Source organism: Dasypus novemcinctus, chromosome 8, assembly GCF_030445035.2.
Source record: "Dasypus novemcinctus isolate mDasNov1 chromosome 8, mDasNov1.1.hap2, whole genome shotgun sequence".
NCBI lineage: Eukaryota > Metazoa > Chordata > Mammalia > Cingulata > Dasypodidae > Dasypus > Dasypus novemcinctus.
Genome location: NC_080680.1, coordinates 107,442,536 through 107,466,609, shown reverse-complemented (window position 1 = coordinate 107,466,609; position 24,074 = coordinate 107,442,536). Strand labels below are relative to the sequence as shown.

Below are 24,074 nucleotides of genomic sequence, written 5' to 3'. Positions count from 1 at the left end.
TGATTAGTCTAACTAGATGAATTGCAAAGGTACTCATGAAGACAGGAAACACTGAAGGAGGGAGAATTGAAGGAAAAAATGATTCCGTTTGGATGCATTGATTTTTAGATGCATGCTAGGTAAAATTTGAACATGCTAGGTAAAAATTTCAAACAGGTACAGAGGCACCTGGGACTCAAGGCTAAAGAAGAGGTTGAGGCAAAATAAACACCTGGGAATCTGAATGTGGAGAGTAATTGCTAGCTTAGGGTGATGAGCAATCGAACTTCATTGCAACACTCAACAACCTGCATGTGAAAATGTTTACTGAGATGAGTCGTTCACATCTTTTCTATAGGTTTCTGGGTACTACAGAGCACACGTGTGTCTATTCCCACATTACTGTATCTGGCTTCAGTGAGTGCTGTGAATCATTCTAGTGAACTATCGAACCTAATGGGTATGGCGGGAACCCCCAAATTTGTAGCCAATTGGCCAGAAGCATGGGCAGCCTGGGCCCCCAAACTTGCCGTTGGTGCCTGTAGGACAGTCTTTTAGAGGGAGGATCTCCCGTACCTTTGGAGTCTGGTCTAACTCCCAGTAGTTAGGATCAGAATTGAATTGAGTTATTGCAGTTTTTACAGTTGTGGAGTGCTGTGCCACGCAGGGATGTCCCCCGTGTAGGGGAGCCCCATGCGCAAGGAATGCGCCCCGTAAGGAGAGCCGCCCAGCGTGAAAGAAAGTGCAGCCTGCCCAGGAATGGTGCTGCATACATGGAGAGCTGACACAAGATGACGCAACAAAAAGAAACACAGATTCCCGTGCCGCTGACAACAACAGAAGTGGACAAAGAAGACGACGCAGCAAATAGATACAGAGAACAGACAACCAGGGAGGGGGCGGGGGGGAGAGGAGCGGAAAATAAAGAAATAAATAAATCTTAAATAAAACAACAACAGTATGCTACTGGCATAAAGATAGACACATCGATCAGTGGAACAGAATTGAGAACCCAGAAATAAACCCTCACCTACAGAGTCAACTGGTTTTTGACAAACCTACCAAGTTAATGTTAATGGGACAAAACAGTCTCTTCAACAAATGGTGCTGGGACAACTGGGTATCTTAAACCAAAAGAATGAAAGAGGACCCCTATCTCCCTCCCTATACAATAATCAACTCAAAATGGACCAAAGACCTAAATATAAAAGCCAGGACCATAAAACTACTTGAATAAAATGTAGGGACACATTTTCAAGATCTTATAGTAGGTGGTGATTCCCTTGGATCTTACGCACAAACCATGTGCAATAGACAAAAAAAAATAGATAAATGGGACGTCGTCAAAATTAAACACTTTTGCTCCTCACAGGTCTTTGTCAAAAGGGTGAAAAGGCAGCCAACTCAATGGGAGAAAATATTTGGAAATCACATATCTAATAAGGGCTTAATATCCAGGATATATAAAGAGATGTTACAACTCAACAATAAAAAGACAAACAACCCAATTAAAAAATGGGCAAAAGAATTAAATAGACATTTGTCCAAAGAAGAAATACAAATGGCAAAAAAAAAAAAAAATCATGAAATGCTCAACATCACTAATGATTAGGAAATGCAAATCAAAACTACAATGAGATATCATTTTATACCTATCAGAAAGGCCACTATTAAAAGACAGAGAACTACAAGTGTTGGAGAGGATGTGGAGAGATAGGGACACTTCTCCTCTGTTGGTGGGAATGCAGAATGGTATAGTCACTGTGGAGGATTGTTTGCAGTTCCTAAAGAAGTTGAATATAGACTTGCCACGTGACCCTGCAATACCAATACTGGGTATATACCCAGAAGAAATGAGAGCACGACATGAACAGACATCTGCACACTGACATTTATAGCGGCATTATTTATGATTGCCAAAAGTTGGAAACAACCCAGATCTCCATCAACAGAGGAATGAATAAGCAAACAATCGTCTAGTCACACAATGAAATATTATGCAGCTGTAAGAAGAAATGAAGTCGTAAAGAATGTAACATGGATGAACCTGGAGGACGTTATGTTGAGCAAAGCAAGTGAGACACAAAAGGACAAATACTGGGTGACTGCATTACTATGAACCATATACTATACACTATACTAGACACTATATATTGTGTAACATATTGTATGATTAAAAAATGTATCCAGTACATTTAACTGAGAAATGTTTTTTTCAACTGTTTTCTTTTTAGTTTTTGTTTATATTTTCAATTACGAAATGTACAAAATAAAGTTTTTAAAAAGTTATAAAGGAAAAAAATCCATGTCACATAAAAAGCATTTAAAATCAGAATGGCATTCTTAGCAGCAACAGTGAAGCTAGAAACCAATAAAGAAATGCCTTTAAAATTCTGGAAAAAAATGATTTTCAACCTATAGTTTTATATCTACCCAAACAATCAAGCACAAGAGTAGAGTGAAGACAATTTCACCTATAAAAAGTTGAAAATTTTTACTTTAATGTATCCTTTCTCAGGAAGTTGATGGAGGAAGAGATTCACAAAATGGGGAAGAAATCCAAGAAAAAGACAAATGCAGGATCCAAGAAGCAGGGGACAGTACACAAGAGAGAATGAAAGGGAAGTCCTAGGATAATGGAAAAGGAAAGTCCCAAGATGAATGCAACAAAGTAGATCTGAAAGCAAATATCTTATTGGGTGGGTCAAGAGCTCCAGGAATGTCTGCATGTTTAATGGAAGAAGAAAGAGGAGAATAAAAGATGAGGAGGAGCAAGAAAAGAAATAACTAAAAGGGATTTATACTTCTGACAGTTATTTAATAATAAGGGAAAAATACATAACCAGAATAATATAGAGCAATAAATAACTAAGGAAAACAAAAGTTTTTAGAAGATATGTAATAACTTTCCAGTATAAATCACATTGAAATTCCAGTATAAATCATATTTAAAAGGATCACGTAATATAAAGCCCCCACACAACACAGACACACGTCTCTCGGAGCCTGCATGACCAGAATAATGTTCACACTCTTCAAGTACAAGGATGCACTGGAGGTGGTCCTGGATGAACTGTTGGCTCTGGTGGACAACTTCCTTTGCGTGCCCCCTGGTGACATGCAGCCCATATCTTGTAGTAGGGATCAATGTGTAAAATAACAGATAAATCAATTGTGTAGGACTATGCACGTGCATGTGCTTCTGAGCCATGGGGGTGTGCTGCTTGTGCAATTGCATAGGAATCAGTGCTCAAAAGGGACCCATTCATGGTTTAATGTTCTACTGTCATTATCTTGAAATTCTTAATAATTTTTATTTTCGAGCTTATGCTTTGTTTATGAAGTCTGGTGGGACAACAGAGCATGAGCATGAGCAGAAGATATATGCACAATGTGTGTCTAATTCTTTGCCATTTCATTTGCGTATAGCATTCACATTGTCACATGAACATACAATGTGTCAGGTATAGAAGACTCAAAAAAGGTAAGGGCATTATGCCTACAACTAAGTTGGGGTACTGACAACTAAAAGAGGCCACACTTTCCACTTGAACCAGAAGCTCAAACTCAAAAAGAAGGCACTGCAATATAAGAAACACAGTGAAGTGGATGTGGCTCAAGCAATTGGGCTCCTGTCTACCGTATAGGAGGTCCAGGATTGAATACCCAGGGTCTCCTGGTGAAGGCAGGCTGGCCTGTGTGGCAAGCTGGCTCACACAGGAACCTGGCCTGCCTGGAGTGCTGCCCCACACAGGAGTGCTGGCCCATGCAGAGAACTGGTGCAGTAAGATGATGCAACAAAAAGAGACAAAGAGGAGAGATAATGAGAGACACAGCAGACCAAGGGAGCTGAGGTGGCTCAAGAAAATGATCACCTCTCTCCCACTCTGGAAGGTCCAGGATCAGTTCCTGGAGCTGCCTAATGAGAATACAAGTAGACACAGAAGAGCACGCAGCAAATGGACAGAGAGCAGACACTGGAAGGAGGGGGGAGAAATAAATAAATCTTAAAAAAAAAAAAAAGAAACAATTAAGGAACCATACATCATATCCTTTTATACTAGGATTACTTCCCTATATTTACTTATGCAGACAATGATGACAAAGAGAAAGATAAGACAACATACAATTCCTTTCCCATTCAGTCCTTTCTTACTCATCAGTAAGGTGAAGGGAAAGTGTAGATAGAAGGTGTGTATATCACGAAGTGAAATAAACACAGGGAATTATTATTTTTGTGTACCATGTATACTATTCTGGTAGAACGGAATATATATGTATATATGAACTAAGTGCAAATTATGTAGTTTTGGTAATTCAGCATGAGTTAAATGCTGTTGCATTTGCATTTAAATTTGACATTGCACAATGTAGAGATGAAAGGTAAAATCCACATATATTAGTTAGCCAAAGGGGTGCTGATACAAAATGTAAGAAATTGATTGGTTTTTATAAAGGGTATGTATGTGGGGTAGGAGCTTACAGATTCGAGGCCATAAAGCATAAGTTACTTCCCTCACCAAAGTCTATTTGGAGCAAGATGGCTGATGACATCTGCGAGGGTTCAGGCTCCCTGGGTTCCTACGTTCCTGGGGCTTGCTTTTCTCTGGGTTCAAGTTTCCTTCCTTCCTGGTGCTAGCTTCCCTTTCCTCTGGGTGCTGACTTCCCAAGTCTTCAGCATGAAACACTAACATCAGAAATCTCCAACTCTATTCTTTGCCATGCCTTTTATCTGTGAGTCCCACCCACTAAGGGGTGGGGATGCAACACCCTTATCATAACTCAATCATGCCCAGGTACAGATCAAATTATAAACATAATCCAATATTTCTTTTTGGAATTCATCAATTATATCAAACTGCTACACTATGGTAGAACTGTTTTCCTTTACTTAAAAAGGCATTAAATAGAAAATAAAAAGCAACATGAAGACCATGGCAGAAAGGAAAAAAGCTTCTATTTTATTACCTTTAATGGCACTTTTTTCCCTGCCTTTTGAACAAAGGGCCCCATATTTTCATTTTGCACAGGGCCATACAAATTGTGTAGTCCTGCTTCTGAGATCACTTTTCCCCCTTATTATTTTTCACAACTGTGTTTTGTTTGCTTCTCTCACCCCCTTTGTTCTTTATTAAATTAACTGGTGGTTGTGCAGCTGTATTTCAAAAGACGATTCAGATGAGTTTGATTTCTATACTGGTTCTACTGTTTTTCCTTCTGTGTTATCTCGTTATTAGGTTGACTTGCGTCTTCCAAAATGATGTGTTGAAAAGCTAACCCACAGTACCTCAGAATGTCACTTTATTTGGAAACAGGGTTGTTGTAGACAGAATTAGTTAAATCAAGATGAGGCCCTTTTGGAGTAGGGCTGTCTCCTTTTCCAATAGGACTGATGTCCTTATGAGAAGGGGAGAAGAGACAAACAGGAGAGAAAAGATGACCATGTGAATTCAGAGCAGAGACTGGAGAAATGCTGTCACAAGCCAAGAAACACAAAGAATTGTTGACTGCCACCAGAAGTCAAGAGAGAGGGATGCAACAGAGTCCTCCCAAGAAAATTCCAGAGGGAGCATGGTCCTGCCAACACCTTTATTTTTGACTTCTATCCAAAAGAGTGAGGCACTGGAAGAGTAAGGCAATACATTTTTGTTCATCTAAGCCACCCAGTTTGTGGCTCTTTGTTCTGGCAGTCCTAGGAAACTAGTTTTCTCTTGATGTTTTTACTTGTTTTTTTTTTTTTTGAGTTGGAAATGTCACTTATTCCCCCATTTTAATTGAAATGCCTTAGGGTCTAAATACTGACTCTAGAAACCAGGGTCTAAGCAACCAGACCAACAGAGGTCTCCCTGGGTAGCAGGTCCTTCCTTACCAAAATGTTTTTTTCATTTTCACATATTTAATTAATATGCAATTTCTGTACCTAGCTTCTACATACTGAAAAACTACCAAAATGGCATCAGTTATTCCAGAATTTCTATTCCTCTCAGAATTAATTTTTGTGTATAAGGACCTATTTTTTCCAAATGAATAGCCAATGATATATCACTTATTGACTAGTCCATTATTTCTCTACTGCTTTCAGATGCTTTTGGGGTAAGGGGGGGGATTGTATCTTGTTCCCCATTAAAGACATATTCATTACAGCTGGTCCTGTGGATGTGAACTCATTTCTAAATAGGACCTTGAGGATATTATTATTAACATTAAGGTATAGACTCATTTGTGAATAGGATATTCAGAGGTCCTATTTAGATAGGCCAAACTGAACAGAGTGGGCCTTAACCCATGACTCGAGTTCTTATAAGCAGAGGAAATTTGGACACAATCAGTAAAAGCCAGAAGTCAGGAGATGTCAGAGAATGAGGCAGATCACCAAGTGATGGAGGTACAGATGCAAGCCAAGGAACCCCAACGATTGTGGCAAACCAGCACCAGAATGCTACAGACTCCAGGAGAAAGCACAGCCTGTGGAGTGAGAACTTGATGTTGGACTTTTACTCTTCAAAACCATGAGACCATAAATTCATGTTGTTTAAGCCAACCTATTCAGTGCTTTTTGTCATAGCAAACAAAGACAGTTTTCGAATACCAAATTCCCATATATATGTGTTTTCTATTTTACAGATCCATTTGTAGATCTGTACACCTTTGGTGTACCAACTATTTTATGTCATATAAGCTAACATTTGAATTACTTGGAGGGCAAGCCTCTTCATTATTTTTAGTTTTTAACATCCTTTTGGTTATTCTCATACATTATCTTAAGTATACCAAACATCATTTTAAAATTCCATTGAGTGAGGGGCCATGGCAATTCAATGAGGGAAAGAATAGTCTTCTCAAAACTGGTGTTGGGACAATGATATCCACATGCCACAAAATGAAGTTGGATTCTCACCTCATACAGTGTGCTTAATATTAACTCAAAGACCTAAATGTCAGAGTTAGAAGACATTGGGCTAGGCAATGATTTCTTAGACACAAAACCAAGAGGGCAAGGGACAAGAAAAAACTAGGGAAACTGAATTTCACCAAAATTAAAACCTTTTGTGCTTAAAGAACACAATCGAGAAAGTGAAAAGACAATCCACAGAATGGGAGAAGATATTTGCAAATCAAATAACTATCCAGACAATACAATGGACTCTTGCAGCTCAACAATAAAAAGATAAATGACTCAATTAAAAATGGACAATGAATGAGTTTATATGGCTACGAGTTTCTAAAAAAGAGTCTGGAGGCTGGCAGAAGGATTGCCCTCGTGCACAACTGAGCAGAGTCAGAGAGACAGATAAAGCAGATACAACCCCCAGATATTGGTTCCTGTGAGGGCTAAAGAGACCCATGGGAGTTATGGTCATGGCCGATGGGGTTAACTACCAGGGCAGATGGCCCCTCTTTGGAAATGGTGTTTATGTGTGATGAATCTGGACTCAGATGGGATCTCCCTTCATAAGACTTTCATGCTAATGTGCTGGAGGTGCAGTTAATGTTGGGGTTTAAGATATATTTAGGGGATTTGAATCTCTGGACTGACAATGTGATAGCCAGGTCCTGAGCCTCAACAGACTCCAGCACCTACAATCTGATCTATTGGACTTACCACACTCAGCTAAGATGGAGTTGAAGAAGGACAACCACCACACCATGGAGCCTAGAGTGATTACAACTGAAAATGGGAGGATTGCATCCAGCATCCATGTGGAATCTGAGCCTCCTCTTGACATAGAGGTGCAATGGACACAACCAACCCAATGTCCACATAGAAGAGGTGGCATTGGATTGGGAAAAGTGGACATGGTGGACGATGGGTATGGGGAAAGGCAGGAAGAGATGAGAGGTGGAGGCGTCTTTGGGACATGGAGCTGCCCTGGATGGTGCTTCAGAGGTAATCACCAGACATTGTAAATCCTCACAGGGCCCACTGGATGGAATGGAGGAGAGTATGGGCCATGATGTGGACCATTGACTATGAGGTGCAGAGGTACCCAAAGATGTACTTACCAAATCCAATGGATGTGTCATGATGATGGGAACGAGTGTTGTTGGGGGGGGAGAGGAGGGGTGGGGGGTGGGGCTGAATGGGACCTCACATATATATTTTTAATGTAATATTATTACAAAGTCAATAAAAAAAATTTATAAATAAAAAAAATAAAAAATAAAAAATAATAAAAATAATTTAAAAAATGGACAATGGACCTAAATAGACATTCCTCCAAAGAACATATGCAAATGAACAATAAATACATAAAAAGATGCTCAGCATCATTAGTCATTAATGAAATGCAAATCAAAATCATAATGAGATACCACTTAATGCCCTCTAGGATATAACCAAAGGGTCAGATAATAACAAATGTTCACAAGGACGTGGATAAACTTCATACATTGCTGGAAGGAATGTAAAATAGTGCAACACTTTGGAAAATAGACTGGCAGGTCTTCAGAGTTACTATTTGGCTTCCAAATTTATGAAAACATATATTGCACACGTTTATAACAGCACTATTCCTAATAGCCCAAAAGTGTAAACAACCCAAATATCCATCAAATGATGACTGGATAAAGAAAAGGCGGTATATCCATTATAGAGAAAACTATTTGGCCATAAAAGCATGTATGCAATAACATAGATGAACCTTGAAAAAACTACGCTAAGTGAAAGAACCCAGTCACAAAAGGGGAAAGTGGGTGTAGCTATGTGGTTAAGCACCTGCTTTCTATGTGTAAGGTCCTGGGTTCATTCCCCCGTACACCACCCCCCCAAAAAAGATCACATCTTCTATGATCCCATCTATGAAATGGCCAGATTAGAAAATGCATAGTAAGAAAAAGTAGATGAATGTATTCCAGGGGCTGGTGAAGAGAGAGCATGGGGGATGACTGCTAAGGAATAAGGGTTTTCTTTTTGAAGTGATAAAAATATTCTAAAGTTGATTATGGTGATGGGTACACAACTCTGTAAATATAGTAAAAAGCACTGAACTGTACACTTTCAAAGGTTTATTGACTGGCATGTAAATGACATCTCAATAGAGCTGTTATTATTTTTATTCCATTGAGTAAATGTACAAAATTAAAGATAAATTTGAGGCAAGTGATGTGTTTTATACTATTATTTTCAATCATGTATATTTATTAACTATTATACTCTTCTTTAGAAAAGGCTTATCTATTCTTCTTATGTCTTAGAATCTTTAAATTTCTGATGTTTTTAGAAATTTATTGTGAATGTCACTTTTATATATCCAGCTTATTATTTTTATTAGTTGGATTTTTTGATCATCAAACATCATCTCAAATGATGCCCGTCTTCTTCCTTACAAATATTAGCAGCTTATTTCTTTTTTCTCATATTGAATTACCTGGGACCTTCAGAAGAATGTTGACTAACAGTGGGGTGACACCAAACATTCTTTGTATGACTCTTGTTTCTGGTTAGAGTGCTTCTAGTTATTTAGGGTGTTTACTGCAGGTTCTTGGTAAATACCATTTATCAGTTTAAGGAAGTTTCCTTCTATTTCTGATTTTTTAAAAACCACCAATTCCTGTAGAATTTTACCAAATACTTTTTCTGCATCTATTAAGATACTATGTAGGGAGCAGATATGGCTCAACCAGTTGAGTGCTGCCTTCCCAATGAAAGCTGTTGCCTCCCAAAAACAAAACAAAACAAAACAAAATGAAAAAACCCATCTCAGGGGAGTGGATGTGGCTCAGGGTTGAAGTGTCAGCTTCCCACAATTCCTGGCCCCAGTACTTCAAAAACAAAAGATATGCTTTTCTTCTTTACTTTAATAATGTATATTTATACTTTTGAACTAATTTGGCAGTACTAGGATAAACCTAATGACTGATTTTATTAAACCGCTAAACCTGATTTGTGACTGGATTAGAAATGTTAACTTCCTTTTTATTTGTATTTCTATTCATTTCCTTACTCCTGGATGGTGTTTACTCTTTTATTCCTTGTTCCTACTTCCTGAAAGTTTGTCTATTGGTTTATCAAATCTATTTTTGTACTTCTTTCATGAATGTAAGCTTTTATCTATATTAAGGCATTCCTTTTATTTTTCTTTGGGGTTGTTATTCTTTTTCCTATCTTCTTAAATTGAAGGTTTATGTTCTAGCTTTATTGTTTTCCAATAATTACATTTTTCCTCTTCTGATTTATTTTTAATTTCTAAATAATTTCGAGCCTTCACTTTTTCTAATTTTATTGCAATTCCATTTTTATTGGTAAGAAAAAAATTGGAAAGTTCTGAATAGTTTGCTCTGGGGGAATTTGTTCAGATTTTCTTTTTAGGCATATTTATAGCATATTAAAAATATTCAATGAATGTTGGAAAATAATGTATATTTTATCTGTTGAGTAAAAAATGCCTTTTTTCTATGGCTATTAATCAAACTTGTCAATTTTGGTATTCAAACCCTCTTTAAAGGTATTTAACATTGCAAATTAACATGGGAATTACTAAAAAGACAAGAGATTATGTGTACAGTGAACAATTTTCATTTCACTAGAAATTCTGTGTACCAGAAAGGATTTATTTTTAAATTATAAGCAAATACGTACATCTGCAAAAAATTGTCTTTATAAATAATTTCCTAAATATGTCTTTTAAAAAAAACTCAGTCTGGATGAATAATTCCATTACAACTTTTCTCTCAATGCTAACAAGTTTTCCAGACTAATTATAAGAAGAGTGTTTCTTCTTAGCAGAAAGAGTATAGTATTGAGTGAATGGGTATTTTGCCTGAAGTTTTACTCACATAATAAACCTAGGGGTTTTTGCCACTGTGACTGCTCATGTGTGACGATTATGGGTGCAGGCTTTCCCACATTCATTACACCGGTAAGATTTTACTTCTGACATGAGTTCTCTGATGTCAAACTGTCGCAGTGTGGGCTCACCCGGAGGGCTGCTGCAGGGGCAGTGTGGGCTCGGGCGGAGGGCTGCAACACACGGAGGGGCCTTCCGAGAAGGCGCTCCAGGGCCGGCAAGGTGCGGAGGACGCGCGGTAGGAAGAAGACTACCGAGGAGACCAGGATCTGTGCGCAAGTCTGATTTATTCAGGAAGTACAGCGGTTAATATAGGGCGAAGACGGGGGAGGAGCAGGGGGCATGGCCGGGGGGCGGCAGACGGCTGATAGGTTCGTGCAGGGGTGTATCACTGGTTGCGGGCAGAAGACGGGGTAGCCAGGGTTCTCGGCGGCAGCGAGGCGGGGCTGTCATGGCGCGGCGGTGGCCCTCGGGGGAGAGGCAGGGTTAGGCCACCGAGGGGGAAGCGGGTGCAGCTGGGCAGAGGGGCGGGCAGTATGCCCGAACCCCAATCGGAGGGCCTTAACGCCCGTTCCCGCCACCCGGGTCCGACTCGCACCGACGCCTGGAGACGAGCCGACCCTTGCTGTCGCCACGCTCCCACACGGTGCCACCCTACATTTCCCCCTTTTCTTTCATTAAGCGCCGAAGAAGGTGGAGGAGGAAGGGCCAGCGCTCATTTTGTTGGGGGGGGCCTCGCCAGGCAGCGCGTTCGAGAAGCCTGTCTTGGGGGGGGGTGAAGGTGGGTGGCGGCGGCCGCCGGGCCCTTTCAGCTTGGGCTAGGTGGAGTAGCCGCAGAACTTGTTGGCGGAGAGGGTCGGGCTCGGCATTCAGGGTCATCATGGCCATCTGAGGGGTGAGGTGTCGCTGGCAACGTTTCTCTCTCCGGGTCAGGCGGTTCGGCAGTGGCAGGCCGGATGAGGTGTCCTGGGATCCAGATGGGCTGGGTGGCATCATCTGGAAAGACACAAGCAAAACCCCTTCCCTGGGCAAGGAGGGGGGCAGGCCCTGACCAGATGTTAGTCTTGGGGTCTTTCCACTGAAAAGGGGGGCCTGTGTGGGCCGGTAGGACAGGCCCCAATGAGCATGTACTGGGGAAAGGCCATCCTCATCAAAGCAGAGGAGGTTGTGGTGGATTAAGGCAGAGGTGACAATTTCTCCAGGTGTGTGGCGGGGATGGTTGCTCCTTTCCTTTTGAATAAGATGCTTGAGGAAGAGATGAGTGCGTTCAACCATGACTTGACCTTGGGGGTTGAACGGAATTCCAAAGTGATGAGTGATGTTGTATAGCCTCAGGAACGTGGCGAAGGAAGCGCTGCGATATGCTGGTCCATTGTCGGTTTTTAGGTCCCATGGGACTCCCATGAAGAGGATGGCTTGTCTGAGGGCCTGAATGCAGTGCTTGGCTGTTTCTCCTGGGAGGGGAACGGCATAGCATAGGTGGGAGAAGGTGTCGATGGCCACATGGAAACACTTGAGCCTGCCAAACTGGGGCACGTGGGTGACGTCCATTTGCCATCGGGCATTGGGGCATAGCCCGCGCGGATTAACTCCTTGTGGCTGTAGCGGCCCAAGGGGCAGAAGGGGTGCACAGGTTCGGCAGCATCTGACCATGTGCTTGCAGGCCTGGATGGAAAGTTCCGGGAACAACTTGTGAAGGCTCCTGGCAGAGAAGTGAAATCAAGAGTGGAGTAGCTTGGCTTGGTTGAGGAGGTCGCCAGGTGGAGGGGTGGGCGGTCGGCCTCCCGAGCGCTCTACTGAGGCTGGGAGGGCTTGGACGTCTTGATCGGCGAGGTTATTGCCGGCGGCGATAGGTCCAGGAAGGCCAGAATGGCTCCTCACATGGGCGATGTACCAGGGCGCCGTGCGGTTTTCCAAGAGACTCTGGAGAGTTAGGAGTGCTTGGTCGATAGGCCTTTTGGCAGGAAAAAACGTGGCGAAAGCCAAGACTTGGCAGACTTGCAAGGTGTACAGGCTGTCAGTGAAGATGTTGAGGGGTCTGTCGGGACAGGCGCAGAGAGCTAGGATGACGGCTTGGAGCTCTCCTACCTGGACAGAGTTCACGTTGATGTGGATGAGTATTTGAGGCTCTGACGTACCAGGCGAGTAGATGACAGCTGCGAACTTGTGCTTGGAGGCATCAGTGAAGGCGGTGGTGGCATGTGGGTAGGGGCGGTGAGACGAGAAGGGGTGGTGCGGGGGAGGGATGAAGGATAACTGGGAGATGCCCTGAAGCAGCCGATGGCTGGGGTAGTGGTTTTCAAATTCGCCATGGAAGAGTTCCGCAAGGACTTGCATGTCTGGACTGGACAGAAGCAGCGCGGTGGTTTTCTTGGCATCAAGCGGCCACACAATGGTGTCAGGGGGAGTACCATATGTGTGGGTGCATTGCCGGATGAGGTCAATGGCCAAGGAGATCCAGAGGGTGACTTGCGGGCCGATTTTTCTGAGCTTGCTTTTGGCGGTATGGAGCCAGAGAAGGGGCCCCTTCTGCCAGAGGAGCCCGGTGGGCGTACCCGTGGTAGGCAGGATCAGCGCCAAGATGGCTCAGTTGGGGTCATGACGCTGCAGTTGGCGTTCTCGCAGGGCATCATTGATAGCTCGGATGGCCTCCTGCGCAGCCGAGGTAATAGCGATTTTCTTTGTTACGGCCTGCGGAGGGTCTTGGTCGGTTTGCAGGAGGGCGAAGAGGGGTTGTAGTTGAGCGGTGGTGATCGGGAGAGCCGAACGGAGCCAATTGATGTGCCCACAGATTTGCTGTAGCTCTGTCAGAGATAGCTTCTGCGGAATGGCCAGTTGGGGGGCCGCAGGCGTGATGGTGTTGTGGATGTTGAAGCCTAGAAAGGTGAAGGGGAGCTCCATGCGTACCTTATCTTGTTGGACTTGTAGGCCAAGGTTGTTGAGATGGCGCAGTAATGCCGTGACAATGGCTTGGAGGCCTCCGGGGGTTTCATGCGCCAGGAGAAGGTCGTCCATGTAATGAACAATGTATGCAAAGTTCTTTAATGGCTGAATTGCCTTATTGACATAAAGCTGGCAGATGGCCGGGCTGTTTCGCATCCCTTGTGGGAGGACTCGCCATTGGTAACGCTCAGCTCCTTCTTGGTGATTGGTGCATGGGAGCGTGGAGGCAAATTTTGGACGGTCTTTTGGGTGCAGTGGAATGGAGAAGAAACAGTCCTTGATGTTGATGGTGGCGGCGCACCAGTGTCTAGGTATAGCCGTGGGTGGGGGCACCCCGTTTGGGGGGAGCCCATTGGGCGGATGTGCTTGTTGATCTCACGCAGGTCGTGGAGGAGCCAGTACTTGCCTGACTTCTTCTGAATGACGAAGACGGGTGAGTTGTACGGACTGGTGGATGGCTCAATGTGTTCTGCGTCGAGCTGGTCATAGACAAGAGCTTGGAGAACTAACAGTTTCTGGGATGAGATGGGCCACTGCTCCACCCAAATGGGCTCCTCGGTATCCCATTCAAGAGGAGTGGGTGCTGGGGGTGTACTGCGAGCAGTGGCGTATATCACTGGGGGGGAGCCGTGGATAGAATGGCTCCGCAGTTTGAGAGGACATCCCGGCCCCAGAGGATATTGTCGATGCTGGGCAGGACAAGGGGGCGGAAGGTGCCTTGGTGGCCTTCATTGTCCTTCCAAATAAGATCTCGGCTGGTTTGGAATGAGGGAGCTGTTCCGGTGGCTCCAATGACACGGGGGCCGGGGAGCACACCCCAGTTGTGTGCGGCTGTTTCTGGGAAGCAGGATATTTCTGCCCCAGTGTCAAGGATTCCCTCGAACCATTGGCCTTCAACCTCTAACTCCATTATTGGTTTCTTGGGTCCCAGTGGAACGGTCCACATTACGGCAGGGGGTGGTGGCGTGGGTGAGCGGCCTCTTGCTGGCGGGGCTGAGGCCTGCCCCCTCTCGCGTTTAAAGGCTGCCGTTGGCTGTTGGCGGTGCGGCAGTCACAGGCCCAATGGTATCCTTTGCCACAGCGGGGACATGGGGTGGGAGGCGCGCGTGGTCTGGCTCCTCCGGTGTCTTGAGGCATGTTCGTGGATGGTCGTGGTCGGGCGGCATGAGGGCATTCGCGGGCAAAATGTCCGGTTTCTCCGCATTTGAAGCAGTCGGAGGAGAGGGACATGGCCGTGGCTATGGCCTGAGCCAGCGCGGTGGCCTGCGGGTCTATGTGGGAGCAGGCCAGGATCCAGTCGTGTACTCCCCTTTCCTTCATTGGTAGGATGGCTTGTCGGCAGGCATTGGTGGCCCCTTCCAGAATGAGTTCCCGGGCAAGGGCTTGTTGCGCACGCTCGCCAGGGACCTTGCGCTTGCAGGCCTCCTGAACCCGGGATACGAAGTCGGCGAAGTCTTCGTCTTTTCGTTGGACTAGCTTGGCAAGTGGCTCAGGTCTGGTGGCGGAGCAGCTGCGGAAAGCGCATAAAGCCAGCTCGCGAAGTTGGAGCCAGAACTCGGGGGGGGCGTTGTAATATTGGGCCGGATTGGCGAATTGGCCCATGCCTGTGTAAGCATCCAGGGGATGGCGAGCCCCGTCACGGGCGTTGTGTGCCACTTGCTTTTCTGCCTCTGATGTAAAGTGAGCATGCCAGTCGATGAATTGGCCGGAGGTTAGAATGGCCCGAGCGAGGGAAACCCAGTCATACGGAACCGCGAGCTGAGTGCTAAGCTCCTCAAGCAAATGTTGGGTGTAAGGGCTACCGAGGCCGTCCTCTTTAACAGCCTTGCGGAGGTTTTTTATTTCGTCGGCTGTAAAGGGGTACCAATCCTGTGGACGGTGCCGCGAGGGGGCGGCATTCAGCGGGTATAAGAGGGGCGTCTGATGTGTGGGGGCCTCTGCCCGTGGGGGCCAAGTACCCATGGGCCCTCTGGTGGATGAGGGATCCGCGGCGGGGGGGTGCCCAGGGGGTGGGGCGAGAACGTGGCTCGTCCCAAGATGGCGGCGCCTCACAAGATGGCGGACTGCCCCAGGGGGTAGGCGGCTTGTAAGATGGCGGCCGCTCCTCTTCCGGCGGGGGCCAAGACGGCGCCGTGGCCGGAGGGGGCGGGTATAGGGGGAGGGACTTCCCTTTATCCTCCCAAGAAGAAGGCGGAAGTTTGCCATCTTGGGGTAAGGTAGGCGCGTCTGGTTTGGGCGGGCAAGAGTCCAGGGCGTTGTTGAGGCGGCTGGACAAGGACTCGGTGTCGGAATCACTGTCTGACTGAGACCCCTCTCCCTTGCTCTTACCGCAGGTGCAGTGGGAAGCGTCCCGACTGACGGGGGTGCCCTGGAGGCACGAGCGAATGGCGATGAGCATGGGGAGAAGGCTGGGGGGAAAACGCTTGTTCTCATACTCCATAGCCGCCGTGATGCGGTCAATGAGGTTAGTGTACATGACCGGGTCCCACAGCTGGCAAGTGGAGAGCCAGGGGTTGAAAGGCAGCAAAAGATCCCAGTACGTTTGGAGCTGCTTTACTGAGACATTCATATGATTGGTGTCTAAAAGGCCGGCAAGGGCCCTAACCTGAGGTGCCTGGCGGGAGTAAAGACGGCCGCCCATGGCGCCGACGGCGGGGCCTAGCGAAGACGGGGGTCCTTACCTTGTGGGCGAGGCGGGTGGGGGTCCGGCCGGGAAGTTGTTGCCCCCACGTTGGACGCCAAATGTCGCAGTGTGGGCTCGCCCGGAGGGCCACTGCAGGGGCGGTGTGAGCTCGGGCGGAGGGCTGCAACACACGGAGGGGCCTTCCGAGAAGACGCTCCGGGGCCTGCAAGGTGCGGAGGACGCGCGGTAGGAAGAAGACTACCGAGGAGACCAGGATCTGTGCGCAAGTCTGATTTATTCAGGAAGTACAGCGGTTAATATAGGGCGAAGATGGGGGAGGGGCAGGGGGCGTGGCCAGGGGGCGGCAGACGGCTGATAGGTTCATGCAGGGGTGCATCACTGGTTGCGGGCAGAAGACAGGGTAGCCAGGGTTCTCGGCGGCAGCGAGGCGGGGCTGTCATGGCGCGGCGGTGGCCCTCGGGGGAGAGGTGGGGTTAGGCCACCGAGGAGGAAGCGGGTGCAGCTGGGCAGAGAGGCAGGCAGTACGCCCGAACCCCAAGCAGAGTGCCTTAACGCCCGTTCCCGCCACTCGGGCTCGACTCGCACTCACGCCTGGAGACGAGCTGACCCTTGCTGTCGCCGCGCTCCCACACGGTGCCACCCTACATCAAACTAACAATATAACGCAAAAACATCACCGCATTTACTAGATTGGTAGGTTTCTCTACTGTATGTGTTTGCATATGTTTAGTAAGGGCTGAGCTTAAGCTAAAGCTTTCCCACATTCATTACAAAGGTAGGTTTCCTCCCCTGTATGAGTTCTCTGATGTTCAATTAGTGATGTTCCATAGCAGAATAGTTTCTAACATTCATTACATTGATAGGGTTTCTCGTTTAGATGTTCCATAAGGTGTGTACTTTGGCTGAAGGTTTTTCCACATTCCTTACAAATAAAGGGTTTTTCTCCAGTTTGAGTTCTCTGGTGTTCTGTAAGATGTGCGCTCCGACTGAATGCCTTTCCACATTCATTGCACTCACAGGGTTTCTCTCCAGTATGAATTCTCTGATGTTGAATGAAGGCTGGGGTATGGTTGAAGGATTTCCCACATTCAGCACACTTGCAGGGTTTCTCTCCTGTGTGAGTTCTCTGATGTTGGATTAGTGATGTGCTGTGGCAAAAAACTTTCCTACATTCTTTACACTGGTGGGATTTCTCCCTAGAATGAATTCCCTGGTGTTCAATAAGATGTGTACTCCGGGTGAAGGTTTTCCCACATTCAGTACATTCATAGGGTTTCTTTCCAGTATGAATTCTGTGATGTTGAGTAAGGGCTGAAATATGGCTAAAGGCTTTCCCACGTTCATTACAAGGATAGGGTTTTTCTCCAGTATGAATTCTCTCATGATTTCTAAGAGATGACCTACGACTGAAGGCTTTTTCACATTCATTACATTCATAAGGTTTCTCCCCAGTATGAACTCTTTGATATTGAATAACGTTAGTACTCTGACTAAAAGCTTTCCCACATTCATTACATTCATTAGGTTTCTCTCCGGTATTTATTCTTTGATGTTGAATAAGATTAGTGTTTCAGCTCAAGGATTTACCACATACTGTGCATTCACAAAGATTTTCTCCAATATGTGTTTTGCAATGCAAGAGTACCCTTTTCCACATTTAATACACTGATAAGATTTCTCTCTCAAACAAATTTTCTCAGGTCCCATCAGTACTGAACTATGGCCTTACATTTAAATTGTATCCAGAATAAGTAAGGTTTGAGGTACAACTGCATCATTTCTTATATCTAATAAATTTTTATTCATGACCTTCCTGAAAAATGTCAATTAATGTGAACTGTATTTCAAGCACCTACTGTTTGTGTCATAATTATGAGGTCTTTGTCTTGTAGAAACTCAGTTGTTTAAAAATGTTTGCACTCAAATTAAATATTTCTCCAAAGTTACCATGTTCATGATTTTTCTTTTGAATAAGCTTTTTCTTATAATCTTGTTATATTGGTAGTTTTCAAACTGGTCATCGATTTCCAATTCTTCTAATGTGGAATCTCGGGAAACATCATTTGAACATTTTTCTAATGTCATGTCAGAATATTATTTCTCTTTTGGAAATGCTCTGCTCTGGAGGTGCTGCTCTGACTTCAGGTAAGGTATTCAAGATTAAGGAGAAGACACTATCTCTTCCCTCTGTAAACTAGAGGGAAAAACAAGACTCACATGTCAGTTAAAAAATTTTTTTAATATAAAAATAAGGCAGTGCAATGAAAAAATGTAACATTATACACTATAGGTCATGATTAATGGGGGGAGCTTAGAAAAGAAAGGATCAATATGGATAGGCATGGTAAAGAAATGGTAGCAGTTAGACAAAATGCATAGTATAATCAAAGATAAAACACAGAAATGTATATGACGTGACTACCAGCCCATGAGATGAATTCAAATATTAATATATGTCTTTGGAACACAGAGATAAAAATATGACAGGGTAAGTGAAATGAGATCAGATAATGGAGAGCTCTGACAATTAGACAGAGAAATTCAAAATCATAAAGCAGGAGATAGAATAGTTTAAATTTTCTTTCAGGGTAGTATCATTATAAATACATAATGGTTTAGATGAAAATGCTTGTTAATTCCATATAAAATGGTTAAAAAGAGAATAAGGCTATCATATTCAGCATGAAAGTATGAAATTAATGATATGGTCCTGGGTTGGGATAATACCGATAAGAATTTGGTAGAGGAGTAAATTTAATGTATAAGGAGGAAGAAACAAAAAGTATTGATATTGAATATGGGGAATTTTTCAAAATAAGACTCATAAAAATACAATGATTTCTAGCTTAGGAGGCTGGAAGAATAATGGCACTAATGACAGAAAAAGTAAAGAAGGAAAAAGAGGTACTTAATAAAAGTTGGAGATTTCACTTTTCAACATATTGATTTTAAAGTGATTTAAAGTGAAGGGGGACATTCAAATGGAGACAAAGGAGGAGAAACCATGAGGATACAATGTAAATTAGCTATCTGGGCTGAAAAAACTTATTTCAGGGAGTATGATGGTTAATGTCATGTGTCCACTTGGCTGGGTTGTGGTGTCCAGCTGTTTGGTCAAACAGCACTGGCCTAATTGTTACTGTGAGGATATTTTGTAAATGGACTGGCATATGTAATCAGTTGATTGCATCGATAGTTAACTGCAACTTCAGCAAATTGGGGAGATTTCCATTAGCAATGTGAGGGGTCTACTCATCTGATCAGTTGGCAGTCTTGGGAGGTGGAACTGAGGATTTCAGAGGTCAGAAGGAAGAATTTCTGCCTCTACTGCCATTAGCCAGCCAGCAAGCTATTCTTGGGAATTCAACTTCACCCTCACTAGAGTTTCTAATTTGCATTCTACACTACAGAATCCAGACTTGCCATTCCCCACAGTCACATGAGCTAATTCTTATAATAAATCTCTTAGTATCTATATACATACATAGCTTATTGATTTTGTTTCTCTAAAGAACCCCTACTAAAACAGAGGGTTAAGACATGGAAGGACTGACTATTTGAGGATATCAAAATTTATGGATTCTCTGAGACAAAAATAAACAATTAGGAAATAAACCATAGAAGTTTATGTATTTTCATTAGAGAGGAATTAATGTTAATGAGAAGCATTTGGAACGAGGCTAGAATAGACAAGAACATGGTGGTGTCACACCAGAAAAGATAAAATATCAAGCACAACAAGAAAGTTTGACTAGGGAAAAAACTATGAACATGCTGCTTTAAAGAAATAAACCTTCAGGAATCTCTTCAAAATAAGTTTACTAGAAAAGCAGAAGATAAGAATATAAATTCAAATATTAAAAAAATAGGTATTGAGACTGTTAGCTACAAGTTTTAAAAGTTTGGTAATAAAAGAAGAGAGTAAAATTGAAGGGAAGACAAAAATTAAATTGCTGTTGGACAAGGTATTTGTTTTTAAAAGCAGGATAAACTCCTAAATGTCTGAAAGGAGAAGGAAAGGAGCTAATGAACAGGGAAAGACCGAAACAAAAAATAATTGTTAAAACAATGTCCTAGAATAAGTAGAAAAAAATGGAATCTGGAGAGATTAAATAGCAATGGAAGAGGGCTATGTCTTTCTCTGAGATCACAGAGACATGTGGGAGCAACATCAACTTCATTTCGCCATACTATACTCCCTATGCCCTCACTAGGTGAAACCAATCTTCTGTACATAAAAGGGGGATCTGCACAGAGGACCCTAGCCCACATTTCCAGAGCTACCTCATAGAACCACTACTGTTACTATCCCCACAAGGGACAGATGGACTGCTGTTTACAAAGAATCCTACCTACTCGGTTGTTACTTAGCTAGATGATTCTTTTTTGGCTATGTATTTTGTGACTTTTTCCTTTTTTTTCTTCTGTTACCCATTAATAAGGTTCTTCTCACTTGGAAGATTAATGATTAGGAAAAGGTGATAGCTTACTTTTGTCAAAGGATCTGGGCTTAGGTGTTTATGATGGATAGAAGCATCTCAGAATTTTGTCCTCAGCAGTCTTCAGGAACTCTGAGATAGAGGAATTTTGATGCCTCTCAGATAACACACTAAAGCTATCTATTTAGAATGTTTTAAACAAAATAGCTTTCACCTGGTTAGTAATAAAAGAAAATCTTGTCTCTATACATTACTAAATATAAAAAATCTCTTGTCCCTAAACTCAAAGCCCAGGCTCAGACGAGCACTTGTAAATCCTATAGATTCTGACATTTAAGGAAATAGTAACTTCGGTCTATAGAATTATAAAGCTATACTTACCCAAGGAGACAGAGTTCATGTGGTTTTTCAGGGTCTCTGGTAATGGTCTGTTTTCATTCTTACAACGTAAAGTCCACTGGCACATCCTCTAGTGTCACTGGTTCCTACAACATCAAGCAAATACTTTCTAAGGGATCATGTCGCTGCCTCCCTTCACCCCTCCTCCTAGTCTTTGTTATCTCCCTTTTCCAGCAGTTGCTATCCTTCACCGCCTACCTCATAGCTGCCTGCACAGCTCCGCCTATCCACTACCGCCCCGTAGTTAATCCGCCCCCGTTCCTACCCCTCCCTTGACCCGACCTTATATAATCAAGTGTATTTCCGCAATAAAGTGGACTAGCTCACTCTCAAAGGCTGTCTCCGTGGTTTTTACCGCGCGTCCCCCACACCTGGAGAACCTAGGCCCACGCGCTGGCCTAGGGGCTCACCGCCGAGCCGTGGAAGCCCGCCCGGTCCTCATGGGTTGCTAAATCAAAGTAGCAAGCTCAAAATAGCAAACCCACAGCTGGGCGCCCGTCCGGGATCCTTTCCTTCCACCGCCCTCCGGCCCCTCTCTGCTGCTGCTGCTGCTGTCTACAGGCGACCATTTCAGCTCTCCAGGTAGGGACCCCATCGCCGTCTTTTCTTCTCCCACTATGGGCGCCTCTCTCTCCTCACACCATACCCCTCAGTTTCGGCTTTTAGCCGCCCTGCTTGATACCAATGGAGTCCGCGTTTCCCTGAAACAGCTCCAAAAATACTGGGACCTGCTACTCCCTTTTAATCCGTGGCTCGCCACCTGCCAGCTCTGGAGCCCAGACACATACTCTCGACTCATAGATCGAGTCACCTCCGCCATAGAGCATGAAAAGCGGTCTTTTCCGCCCGGCCTGCTGCCTGCTCTAGTAGCCATACACGCCTGTCTCCTTGGTGCGCCGTCAGAAGCCATCCGAGACAAATCGGTTAAGCAACCCAATGACTATGAGCCCGATGATCCTGGCGACACAAATTCTCTGTCTGACCAGCTCGCCGCTGCGCTCGAGCACGAACCTCCCCGCCCGCGCTCCCCACAACCCGCAGAAGCCGCTTCAGTAGCTCCTCAAAATAGTGGACTTTCTCCCTCTTCTTCCACCTCTGCCCAAAATGGCGCACTTCCGGCTTCTTCTTCACCTATATCCGAGCCCGCCGGCGGGAACAAAGGCGCTTCCTCTTACCTTTACCTGCCCCTCCCTGTCCCGTCATCTTCCGGCCCTGCCCCGGAAATAATGCAGCCGCCATCTTGGCTGGCGCCCGGAAATGACGTGACTTCGCCGCCATCCTGGCCAGCGCCCGGAAATGACGTGACTTCGCCGCAATCCTGGCCGGCGCCCGGAAATGACGTGACTTCACCGCCATCTTGGCCGGCACCCGGAAATGACGCGACTTCGCCGCCATCTTGGCCGGCGCCCGGAAATGACGTAACTACACCGCCATCTTGGCAGGCGCCCGGAAGTGATGTAGCCGCTCCGCCATCTTGTCCAGCGCCCAAAAATATCCCGCCGCCAGTTTGTTGCCGCCTTGACGCTGCTAAGCCATCATTCTCTCATCTGTTTCCCGCTACCGTTCGTCCCTCGCCACCACCGTATGGCAGCAGCCCCCCACCTGCTTCTAGCGAAGCACATTCTCCCGCCCCCCAGCTATACCCGCTCAACCCGCTGCCCACACAGCAACACCCTCAGACTTGGCTTCCCTTCACAGCAGAAGAAGTTAAAACTCTTCGCAAAGCCGTTAAAGAAGACGGCATTGATAGCCCATATGCTCAACAACTAATAGAAGAGTTAGGGGTTCAGCTTGTTCTTCCTTATGATTGGATTTCTCTAGCCCGTTCCATCCTTCAGCCAGGCCAGTTCCTTGAATGGTGCGCTCACTATCAAGTGGCTGTTGATCAACAAGTAGTGGAAAATGTTCGAGCAGGTGTCCAAGATCCAGCTGATGCCTACACAGGGGTTAACAACTATGCTGACCCTCGTTCCTATGTGGACATAGACCCAGGGTTTTGGCACCGAGTGAAAGTTCTCGTTCAGCGGTCATTCTCTTTAATTTCCACCAAACAATCCACCAAGTTCGCGCAAAGGCTTCAAGACTCACAAGAAACCTTTCCGGCATTTGTTGCCCGTGTTATCGAAGCATGCCAATGTAAAATTACTAACGAAAATGCTCAGTTTGCATTAGCAAAAGAACTCATTCTCGATGGGTGCCTCGCACCCTTCCGAGCTGTCATCCTTCCTATCCGTGACAAGCCGATGCACGAATGGGTCCTAGCTTGTCGAGACATTGACCCACAGACTAAAGCACTTACTGCTGCCTTCGCTTCCGCCATGGCTGTCTCATCTGCCTCCACTTCTGCCTGCTTTCGATGCGGTCAGCCCGGTCATTTTGTTTGCGAGTGCCCTCAACCGGCAGCTCCCCGCCCTGCCATAGCACTGCACAGACCAAGAGGTCCCCCCACGCCATGCCCGCGCTGTGGTAAAGGGTATCACTGGGCCCACGACTGCCACTCAGCGCAACGTTTTTCTCAGCCTTTAAACTTCCAGCGGGGCAGGCCTCAGCCCCTCCCCCAAGAGGCCCTCCACAAAGCTCCAAAACCCTAATGTGGACCATGCCTATCAAACGTCACCGAAAACCTTCACTAGAACTTAAAATAGAGGGACAATGGCTTGACGGACTCTTAGACTCAGGTGCCGAAATCTCTTGTATTCCCTTCGAAATCGCCGCTTTTAATCACTGGCCCCTCGAAACTGGCCCTCAAGTCATCAGCGCCACAGGAGCTGCTACTTCTTGGAAAACATCTCAGCCTCTGCATTGGAGCGACCGAGAGGGTAACGAAGGTCAAATTCGTCCACTCGTCCTCTCTTCAGTCCAAACCATCCTGTGGGGAAGAGA

At 45.2% G+C, this 24,074-nt stretch overlaps 1 protein-coding gene across 1 annotated transcript in view; it reads right to left on the bottom strand.

Moving 5' to 3' along the window:
- LOC131279372 (zinc finger protein 883-like) overlaps nucleotides 1-18,438 on the bottom strand; it is a 79,415-nt gene extending 60,977 nt beyond the window's left edge. Inside the window, exons 1-2 of the mRNA XM_071216538.1 lie at nucleotides 18,368-18,438; nucleotides 17,233-17,897 (exon numbers count right to left, since the gene is read on the bottom strand). Coding sequence (XP_071072639.1) covers nucleotides 17,233-17,897; nucleotides 18,368-18,438 — 736 coding nt within the window. The remainder of the gene's footprint in view (nucleotides 1-17,232; nucleotides 17,898-18,367) is intronic.
- Between the last annotated feature and the right edge of the window lie 5,636 nt (nucleotides 18,439-24,074).